We start from the raw sequence: 11,256 nt of genomic DNA on the forward strand, positions 1-11,256 counted from the left end.
GAGAAAAATGTGCAAAATCCACAGAATAAGAGAAAAATGTTTTTTTGTGCCTTTGGATGTCAGAATCGGAATGCAAAAAAATATAGACTAGATTTAGATAAGCTAAACGGAAACGTTTATGTTGCAAGTCATAGACTGTACTGATGAAACCTGCAATGATTAGTCTACTATTAAAGCATGAATTTGATGTAAACAGTAGGTCTACATAATATTCACATATGCAGTTCATAGGGGACATACATACATAGCATGAAATAATATTTAAACCTATAACATTTTACATAAATAACTTTTAAACATAGACTATAACATTTTTATTCACAATTCTGACTTTTTTTTTTTTTTTTTTTTTTTTTTTGCATTTGCATTTGCGTGATTATATCTCCCAGTACGAAATTTTGAGTTTATATCACAATTCTGACGAGGGAAAAGTCAGAATTGCGGGGTATAAACTTGCAATTCTGTGGAAAATAGACAGAATAACAAGTATATCTAACAATTCTGTTTTTCCTTCTAAGAAATGTGAGATATAAACTCGGATTTGCGAGAAAAAAAAAGTCAGAATTGTGAGATATAAACTTGAAATTAACTTTTTCATTCTTTTATTCCATGACTTCCATAGACTGCTACTGCAGAACTGTCATTTTCTGCAACCAGGTAGGCTCCGCCCACAAAAACGTCATCGCTGTTTGCAAACACATAATGGGTCTATTCCCATACCTCCGTGCTCCCTGCTACCACAGGCATTATGCATCATCAGCGTGTTCCGTAAGGCTAAATGCAGAGTTGTAGACAGACAGCTGCTTTCAAAGCTAACTTGCTATTGCTAGCCTCTCTGCAATTGCCAACTCTACTTTTAAAAGCCTTCTGATTGGCTTAAAAATAACCTGGCTTTTTTTAAAAAAAAGCCTCAAAAGCTTCTGATTGGCTACAAAAAGAGCCTGAACGGTGACTGTGCACTATAGGGCTGTCACAGCGATATTTCAGTAAAGCTATTTTAAGTAATATATATATTTCAGGAATTAAGATCATTTTCTACATGTTTTTTTTTTTAAAGGCAATGTTTATTAGCCATTTGAGTCACAAGATGGCGCCAATGAGACAAGAAAGCATCCGGAGCGAGAGCCATAGAGGCTACTGGTATGTTGCTGTGCACAACGATCAAATATACAGTTCTCTTAAACGGATTCTAATTGTGGAATTAAGTATTTGACCCCTTAATATCACAATTAGAATCCGTTTCAGAGAGCCACGTAATAAGTATACATATAACTTAGGCCTATAATGTCATATAGTCAAGCAATTTTTGCTTGACTATATGATATGAAACTTGCGATTTTTTTTCCCCACAAATGAAGTGAATTGACCTGGCATTCAAAATATTTTGATGTTGTAGCTAATGTAAAAGTGCTCAAAACACTTGAAATTAAGAAGATAACATTCAGCAGTATAAGGAGGGATAGCAACTTAGTGTATATGGTGATAACAAACCTTTATTGTGTAATTCTGAAATAATTACATAAAATATTGAAATTATCAAACAAGCATCAAATGCTGAAGCTGTCTAAATTTTGCAATTGGCATATAATCTACAGTACATCAAAGCTTAGAATCTCCCTCTTTAAAAAAAAAAAAAAAAAAAAAAACATAGTAAAAAATATCTCCAGTTACTGTTACTGGGTATGACATCACTTCCTCTGTGGACAGCACTGAATTGTTAGTTAAGCAATCCCAGCCTTCTCGTTTTCTAGCTGACTCAGAGGTCAAAGTTTAATGTGGAGACCCATCCCAAACATCTAAAAATACATCAAAGCTGTGAAAGTGTTAAGTAAAAAATAATAATAAAAAAATCATGACATAAACCGAAAACTAAATGCAGTGTATTTATACTTATCTAACACAATTTATGCACATACTGTACACAATAACTACTAGTGTCTGCCGTTCAGATTAAGTTCAGGTATTCAGATGGTCTCAGGATCCTTAAACATAGTCTTTTCCAGGATTCTTGGAGATTAGATGTGTGCTGAGATTTTTGTTGGATCGTAGGTGCGTTACGCTGCAGGCGCATAAGAGCACGCCTCCAAATAAACAAAGCAAAGATGCAAAAAACGCACCAATCAGAGACCTGCCGATCACATACCTACAAAGACAGCACATATAGTATTCATAATCAATATTTCAGACTCACAAAAAGACATGAAGCTCCAATGAATACTAGAAACAATACAAAACAAAACAGCTCCTACCTATCATCACGTGTGTCCTGAAAGAAATTCTCAACAATTCCATACATAAACCAGCTGGTTATGCCCAAAGCACACAGACCTAGAAAGAATAAATAGTTATAAAAGTTATAAGAAAAAAGAATGCACACATTCATAAGTCTTAAGTCTAACTGTAAGGGACGACGGAGGCAATTGTAAAGCTTTTTTATGTTATCTCACAGAAATATAAATGTACACTACTGTTTACTGTAAAATATAGGTACAGTAAAAAAAAAAAAACCAAACAGTAATATTGTGAAATATTATTACAATTTAAAATAACTGTTTTATATTTTAATATATGTTAAAATGTAATTTTCAACATGATCACTCCAGTCTTCAGTGTTACATGATCCTTCAGAAATCATTTAAGAAACATTTCTTATTATTATCAATGTTGAAAACAGTAATGTTTTTCTGGAAATCATAACACTTTTTTCAGGATTTTTTGATCAATAGAAAGTATTTGAAATATAAATATTTTGTAACATTATAAATGTCTTTAGTGTCACTTTTGAACAATTTACTGTATCTTTGTAATTTAAAAAAACAAAAAACAAAAAAAAAGAAAGTACTAACTACCCCAAACCCCAAAGTAGTGTATATGTAAAATATATAGTATTTTTATTCTGCAAGGATAGATTTAATTGATCAAAAGTGGCAGTAAAGACTTTTACAGTGGTATAAAAGATTTCTCTTTCAAATAAATGCAGTTCTTTCTATTCATAAAAGAATCCTGAAAAAAGTATGTAAACTGTTTCCATAAAGTTATATTAGTTTATTTTTTAAGTAGAACTTAAAGGAATAGTTCACTTTCAAATAAAAATTTCCTGATAATTTACTCAACCCCGTGTCATCCAAGATGTCCATGTACTTCCTTCTTCAGTCAAAAAGAAATTAAGGTTTTCGATTAAAAAATTCCAGGATTATTCTCCTTATAGTGGACTTCAATGGTCTCCAAACAGTTGAAGGTCAAAATTACAGTTTCAGTGCAGCTTCAAAGGGCTTTAAACAATACCAGATGAGGAATAAGGGTCTTATCTAGTGAAACGATCGGTCATTTTCTAAAAAGAAAAAAAAAAAAAAAATCAAAATGTATATGCTTTACAGGCACAAATGATCGCATCACAAGTGCTTCCACCAGACCGCCTTCCGTATTCTTCAAAAAGCTTACGCTGAATATCCTACGCCTTCCCTATCCAACTTACGGAAAAAACGGAACTGGCGCCGCGTTCGTTCCGTAAGTCGAATAAGGAAGGCGTAGGACATACAGCGTAAGCTTTTTGAAGAATACGGAATCGCGTTCTGGTGGAAGCACTTGTGATGCGATCATTTGTGCCTATAAAGCATATACATTTAGATTTTTTTTTAGAAAATGGCCGATCGTTTCGCTAGATAAGACCCTTATTCCTCGTCTGGGATCATGTAAAGCCCTTTGAAGCTGCACTGAAACTGTAATTTTGACCTTTAACCGTTTGGAGACCATTGAAGTCCACTATAAGGAGAAAAATCCTGGAATTTTTTAATCAAAAACCTTAATTTCTTTTCGACTGAAGAAAGAAGGACATGGATATCTTGGATGACATGGGGGTGAGTAAAATTTTTATTTGAAAGTGGACTAATCCTTTAATTTTTTTTTTTTTTCAATTTAATTTTTTGATAGTTTTTTTATAACAAAAATGCTGGAAAATATTTGTAAAAAATCATTTTCAAAGAAAAATTGTAGTGCTGTCAAATTGATTATTCGCGATTATTTGCATCTAATAAAAGTAAATTGTAAATGATTGGCTAAAAAAAAGAACCTGATATATGCGATTAATCGCATACACACACACACTCAAACTTTTATGTTAGATGCAGTCAATTGTGATTAATCGATTTGACAGCACTAAAAAATAGATTTCATTTCTGGCTCCAGTTTTGATTTTTAAAATCTGGGTTGAACTCACCACTGCACACAAAAAGGATTCCCCCTGCAAAGGCAGTTCTGTCTTTCGACTGCTCGTTCTCGTCTAGACATCTCGTGTACCTGAGGCCTGAAATGGCTACCAGCGCGGCGAGGCTTGAAAAGACGATGCTGATGATCATCATTACTCGGCCCAGCTGAATTTCATCTACAACAACACACAGCAACAATCAGAGCACATCTGTTGAAAAGAAGTCAAACAGCAGATGGATCCATAAATCTTAGAACAGATACTCACAGGTTTGATGAAGAAGAGAATTGTAATATTTGCAGTGCACTACAGACAAACTGTTTATTTCGCACTCCATCCACAGTCCTTCGTATTCATCCCTAGTCACAGTTTTGTCATTGTCATGTCCAATGATTTTCCATTCGTTTGTAAATGTGCCTATAATTAGGCCACATAATCCAGTAATGGACATAATATAACCGAAGAGCTGAAGAGCCATTGATGAATTGAAAGACAAACGCACAAGTTGAATTCTTTGAAGACGGTCAGTACTATGTGTCCAGTGTCCTGTTACTGAAGCTCATTGATTGAAACTGAGTAATCTGGGCTGCTATTTATTATTGTGAGAGTAGGTGTGAATCAGTTGTTACGTCATTCATGGACAGGACATTGGGTCAGATTTTCTTGGAAGTAACAGCTTTATTCCGGCAAAATCTAGCTTGAACTCAAGTTAAAAGTGTACACTGAAAAAAATGATTTTTTTTATGCTGTTCACTTTATTTAAACAACTTATTTTGATTCAACGCCATTGTATCAGGTTTCTGGTTTAAATGTGATTGATTCATGTTAAATTGACTTGAAACGATTACTCTTTGACTTAACTTGATGTTTTTATATTGGAATAACATGTTTCAATCAAGTAAACCCAACCAAGTAAATCCCAAACAGGATTTTCACTTCCCATCATGCTTTGCAAAGGGACTGAACTAGGAGTGTAAATGTTGAAATAGTGTTATTTTAAGCAGTTTTTGGGAAGATGAGAAAATGGAAAGACTTTTTAATGTTTACTGTTCTATTATGTTGGTATTTAAAAGTTTCTGTTAATTAATAGTTTTAGGGTTACCATTGTGGTGAATTGTTGCACTTGTGCTTGGGTTGAGGACCTGCTAACAAACTTTCAAATTACTTTAATAAGAAAGTAATCATTGTGGTAGTGCTCTGGGTTGCATTTCCCAAAAGCATTGTAAGCCTATGTTGATAGTAAAACCATTGCCACCAATGGACTTCTGATCAATTTAGGCTTTACAATGTTTTTGATTAAGGCAATTTAGGCTGCATCCAGTATCACATCTAGATTTCTAACACAGAACATCACAAAAGTTATGTAAATCACAAAATTAAACTAGAAGAATTAATTGTAAAAATCAATGTATATGAAAACAATTTATTTTTTATTTATTTATTTATTGCTTTTTATTTATTTTATTTTAAATGAACACAATTGATTCTAGTTAATTTAACATGGTTGAATCTATTGGATTTTACTTGTCTCAATCATGTGGAACCACTGTCCATGATTGAATTGAGTAAGTTTGACATAACTATTTTACATAGATTCTTCCTTAGTCAGTTGTTTTGTCACAACTCAAGGATTTTGCATAGAGTAAAAATAAACCTTTAATGTTAATAAAAACTAAGTTGGTTGTGTTGACCCAACGTAAGTACATTAAATTGGAATAACAGAATTGCATAATGCTGAAATAAAGCAATTTAATCATGTGGAAATCCTTTCCATGATTTTTTTATGTTCGTTCAAAGAGTTATTTTTTTGAGTGTAGCGGTTGAAGTTTTGGGTTGGAAAACTGTTGGTTCAGTCGCCTACAAAAAGTCATTCTGGATAAAAGCAAATAAACAGTTGCATTTTTATTTTGATGTATTAACATCAAGGAGGATGGAGATGAATAATGTTTCATGTGAAATGATGTGAAAACATTCAAACTGTATAAATCAGCACATTCCATCTGATGATAAATGCATCATGATCATGATAGATCGTACAAATTGTTTTGAAGACACACCTGCTTAATCACGGATATATCTAAAAGATATTTTTATTATTTCCACTCATAATCTTGTGATGTTTCCTCCTTTTTTTTGGGTTGTGATTGTAACAGGAAACAAGTGGGTGGGTGGGAGGATGGACACTAATATGTCGGGAAAGCAATTCACTAATAGTAACAGCGACTAATACTATTGTTAAAAAAAAAGAAAAAAGCTACTACTGTTTATTTTATTTCTGAAGCTGTTTCATGATTAATTTACAGTCAAACCAAAATTTATTCAGACACCTTGAACATTTCATTCATTAATTCAGTTTATTCACTATAGTTTAAAAAAAAAAATGGTAATAAAATATGACAAGATTTCAGAGTTTTCAGAAAAATAACACTTAAGCAAAACATGGTCAGGTCAAAGTGTCTGAATAATTTTTGGTTCCAAATTTTTATCAATTTTACTGGTAGTCCACCGTATGAAGAATATGTCACAGTTTACTTTATTTTGCTATCCTTACTTACATAAATGAACTATAGTGTCCTGCACCCACTAGTGAAAATATATCAAAAATATCTGAATAATTTTTGGTTTGACTGTGTATGAATGCTTCTGTCATTAATTTCAACAACTTTTATGGGTCCCATGTGGTTGTTTTTTAGATTCACATTTTCTTTCTTTATGTTATGTAAAGGTCAATTTAAAATAGCCTGGGAAATGTTTAACAATGCCTTCATCACATTTTTTTTTTTTTTTCATTAAATTTCTTTTAAACACCCTTTTTAAATGTCCTTTTATGTATTTTATTATTATTGTAAAATGCTTTGAAATAAATACCCATTTAAATATATATTTTGCGGAAATTACTTCATGTTTATGTTCAAACACAAAACGTGTTTGTGTTCAAACACAAAACGTGTTTGTGTGACACTTAGAAGCAAATAGCGAAACAGAAAGAAAGAAAATGCCCCAGCAACACCAGAGTAGTGTATGCTTTGGCTCCTGCACAAAAATGTATTCCAGTACTCAAGCTGATGACTGTACAAACACATTCTGTTTTGTTTCATTGCAGGAGTCATGTCTGAAGCACAAGTTGTTAGCGTCGACGGCACAATGCCAATATTTAATAGGGTCTTGTTAAAAACAATCTAATGCCATCTTGTGGTCCTTCTGTATACTGTCTGACTGGAGAGTAGCCTATATTATCAATGCTGTGTACAAGCATTTTGTTAAAGGGTTAGTTCACCCAAAAATGAATATTCCTTCGTCATTTACTCACCCTCATGTCGTTCCAAACCCGTAAGACTTTCGTTTATCTTCGTTTATCTTCTTTAAATCTGAGAGATTTCTGTCCCTCCATTGACAGCCTACGCAAACTGAAAATTTGACGCTTCAAAAAGTTCATAAAGAGATCGTAAAACTAATCCATATGAATTGAGCGGTTTAGTCCGAATTTTCTGAAGAGACACTATCGTATTATATGATGAACAGATTGAATTTAGGCTTTTATTTACATATAAACATTATATGTAGCCTATTGTTTGAGCTAGGCCTATAACATGCTAACAATGAACAGTTATTAATATATTCTGTAACAAAATGTATTTTTTGTAAATGTTAGTTAATGCAACCTTTTTGTAAAGTGTTACCATATTGTTATTTTTTTATTTTTTTTTATTTTGTGTAAACTATTAATTGCATAAATATATATAAAAAAAATATATATATAGGCTACAATAAAATAAATAAATAAAATATAAACATACTTAATATTTTATGTTAAATAACATTTATATAATATGGTTTTCTCAGATTTTTAAATATTTGATTGTGTATCATCAGACCAACCTATCAAGCATATATCGTAATAATGTTTTTTACTGACTTATTTTTGAAAGTTAGCTACTAAAGATATTATAAGTAGTAACCGGCAATACCCCGAAACATCAGTTACAAGTTCATGTCACAACTCCCAGCATGCGCCCTAGGACTGCCGCTCTCAAACCTGTCGGATGTCATTCCTGGAAAGACAGCCTGAGGCCCAACGACAATTACAATGAGAATGTATCTGGCTTTCTCTCCTTTTATATCATACACAAATAACACTATTGAAATGTGGAGCGAATATGAGGGATTATTATTTTTTTTTTTTTTTTTTTTTAGGTAGCAGTCTAGTACATACTTGTAGGCTACTTCATCATATAGCCTACTTTAAGACCCTATTGCAGAACAAGAGTGACACAGATTTTACACCTTTCTGGAATTCTGTCATGAAGTATTCATGCTCATGTTGAAAGACTTTCGTTCACCTTCAGAAACAAATTAAGATATTTTTAATGAAATCTGAGAGATTTCTGTCCCTCCATTGAAAGTCTCTTCACCCAAAACTCTAACGCTGCAAAACATTCATAAAGAAATTTGTTTTTTCTTCCGAAGATGATCTAAAGTCTTAGGGATTTGGAGTGAGCAAACACATAGTTTCTCGGGAGAACGCAAAAGTTTTGTGAGGGAATGTAAAAGCATTTCAATATATATTTTTTCATCTCATAGCCTATTTTTTTCCATCACAATGTCCCTATAGGGGCTCCGTAGGAACGACATGAGTAGCCTAATTGATGAAAAAAAATAAAATAAAAAAAATAATAAAATCTTTTGGTGAGATATCCCTTTAAGTAGGACTCGCGAATCTCCGAGTCTCAAGATTCGAGTTTCAGGACTCGAGTTTTGCTCTTTGCCAAAAGCAAAACTATAACCAACATGGTGAACTTATTTTCATGTAGCCTGGTCGTTTTTTTTTTTTTTTTTTTTTTTTTTAATTCAGAAGAATAAGTTTTTACACGCATATCCAACCTGTTTGAGTTTAATTATCACTGACTCGACACACCCTCATGTGACCACCTGTACCGGTTTTTCCTGAAGATGTGCCGCAGGCTCATCGGTCCGAGAAGGGTAAATGCCGAGAATTAAAGGAAAGCCAATAGACATACACACCTGCGCGCCGACACACCTAAAAGCCTCCACTTTTCACTCACGGAGGAGAAAGTGTTGAAGTGTAGAGTTTAAAACTGTTTGGAGGTTGTCATTGCTGAGTGTTGGGTGTGTAAATATCCATGTTTCGACACGGGACTCGTGTTTGGACCGCTGTTGCTGCGTTTCTCTCAGGTAAGCAACTGTCATACTGAGGGGAGCAGTTTGCGTAACTGACAGTTAGTTTAAGTGACATAGTTCAATGTTATATGAAATAAGATACAAATGAAGACTTACAGGTTAATACACACAGCCTATGTGTTCACTCATGGCGCGTTCTTGTTATTTTTATACACGTGTAGCGTTACACACGTCTTAAATTGGTGGCTTTGTTGTGTCGCGTCTTACCGTGCGTTGCGTTTTTAAGATGGCGCGCTAAGTTCAAATAAAACGTTAGGCTACTGTTTGTACTTAATGTTTTTTTAAGAAAACTTGGAATTGTGTGGCTCTCACTAAACAAAATTGTTTATGACGGAAGCCTAGAACCACAAGATAGGAAAATACAATTCAAGGTATTTTTTTATATATAGTGCCACAGTGCTTTCACTTCTAGAAAAACAGACCATAATAGTCAAGAAAATAGACTCAGGAAGGCAAAAACTTTCACCTCGTGATTCAGGGCTCCGTGCTACTCAAATATTAAATTAATAGGCCTAGCTTTAGCATGTTCAAATGATACATTTGATACTTATGCATTTAGTATCGAAAGTATCTTTTTTAATTATGTAGACCCTAGTATTGTGTAAATTAGTTTTAGCATCACTAATTTTAATTCGATCATTTAGCTTTGACAAAGCTGTATTTTCACTATCATTAATCACTTTTAAAACTACAAATATTCAGTATAATCCCCTAGTTAACATGAGTTATGGCATGATTTATGTTATTATACACAAATGTTTAAAATACGTTTTACTGTAGAATTATCGCGTCACACTGGAGAAACCACTGTCCCTGTTAATATCAACCATTGATGCTCAAAGATGATTCTCTGTTAAAGCTATTAGGTTCTGTTATAGTGGACATGTGGATGAAATTTCAAAAATGAACTCATGTTTTATTTCAGATGTTGCATAACGCCCGTTTACCTGGAGTTTTTGACCTGCACTGCACATTGCTAGGAATCGTGGCTGAGATGAACAGCAGGATTTCAGTCATTGTTTCTAGTAGTGGGCGCTGCAGATATTCAGCTTCTTGCCATGAATATCTGGGAGTATCTGGAGTCTTATCTACAATCCTAATGAGAAAAAGGTCTAATACAATGCATGTATAGCACATATGTGTATATATATTGGTTGCCGCTGGACGGCAGTAGAATGCAAGGAAAGTGACAATGGGCAACTGATCTGCATGCACCATGCAAGTAACTGAAAATCTTTGGCATGTTGGTGAACCTGCCCAGGAGAGGCAGTTGTTAGGAATTTAGACTTCCTCATTCATTTGTAATTGAGGCCTTTATCCAGAAAATAACCACATCACACAATTAGATCATGCATTTGATCATTTATAGCAATTTGTTTTAAAGCTTCTCTTCACTTTTTGTTGTCTTAGATTAAGTTGTTTAAGTGTCAGTGACAAATAAAGATGATGAATGTTTATGATGGTTTCATGTGTATGAAAACTTTGTGGATACAGTCTGTCATTAGGCTAAATTAAAACCTTATTTTCCTCCAAGTAACACTTCCTTAAACAAATAATTACTTCAGTAAGGAGATCTGTCAGGGCCCCTCTGTGATATTCCCTGTTCTGTTTCTTCCTTCTGGTTTTTTGTTTTTGTTTTTGTCACATGACAACAAAATAGTTTCTTGGATAGTGATTATACTATAACTTTTTAAAATTAGTGCTGTCAACTCGATTAATCGCACCTAACATAGGTTTGTGTGTGTGTATAGGACATTTGGCCGAGATACAACTATATTGAAAATCTGGAATCCTTTTAAAGCTGTCCAAATAAAGTCCTTAGCAATGCATATCCACTCAAAAAATAATTATAA

At 33.4% G+C, this 11,256-nt stretch overlaps 1 protein-coding gene and 1 long non-coding RNA gene across 4 annotated transcripts; one reads left to right on the plus strand and one right to left on the minus strand.

The window, feature by feature from the left end:
* Window positions 1-1,475: 1,475 nt before the first annotated feature.
* LOC127520637 (claudin-1) lies at window positions 1,476-10,851 on the minus strand. 3 transcript variants are annotated; one of them, XM_051908966.1, is made up of 5 exons: window positions 9,227-9,364; window positions 4,472-4,563; window positions 4,217-4,381; window positions 2,250-2,328; window positions 1,476-2,143 (listed from the first exon to the last, which is right to left on the minus strand). In XM_051908966.1, exons 2-5 carry the CDS (start codon window positions 4,539-4,541, stop codon window positions 1,984-1,986), a joined length of 474 nt encoding a protein of 157 aa, XP_051764926.1. In that variant the 5' UTR covers window positions 4,542-4,563; window positions 9,227-9,364; the 3' UTR covers window positions 1,476-1,983. The 3 variants fall into 3 exon arrangements, with proteins under 3 accessions (XP_051764926.1, XP_051764924.1, XP_051764925.1); XM_051908964.1 differs by lacking the exons at window positions 4,472-4,563; window positions 9,227-9,364 and adding an exon at window positions 10,351-10,851; XM_051908965.1 differs by lacking the exon at window positions 9,227-9,364 and having other exon boundaries at window positions 4,472-4,772.
* On the plus strand, window positions 9,251-10,858 carry LOC127520638 (uncharacterized). The gene is made up of 2 exons (XR_007932168.1): window positions 9,251-9,397; window positions 10,329-10,858. It is a non-coding gene; the product is annotated as an uncharacterized LOC127520638 (long non-coding RNA).
* Window positions 10,859-11,256: the final 398 nt, after the last annotated feature.

This window comes from Ctenopharyngodon idella, chromosome 10, assembly GCF_019924925.1.
Source record: "Ctenopharyngodon idella isolate HZGC_01 chromosome 10, HZGC01, whole genome shotgun sequence".
Lineage (NCBI taxonomy): Eukaryota > Metazoa > Chordata > Actinopteri > Cypriniformes > Xenocyprididae > Ctenopharyngodon > Ctenopharyngodon idella.

Coding starts and splice junctions, on each gene's coding strand:
- LOC127520637 (XM_051908964.1), bottom strand. CDS start 10,621: ATGGTGCATGCAGATCAGTTGCCCATTGTCACTTTCCTTGCATTCTAC. Junction 2,329..4,216: donor AATCCTTTTTGTGTGCAGTG/GTGAGTTCAACC, acceptor TATTCTTTCTAG/GTCTGTGTGCTTTGGGCATA. Junction 2,144..2,249: donor CAGGACACACGTGATGATAG/GTAGGAGCTGTT, acceptor CTGTCTTTGTAG/GTATGTGATCGGCAGGTCTC.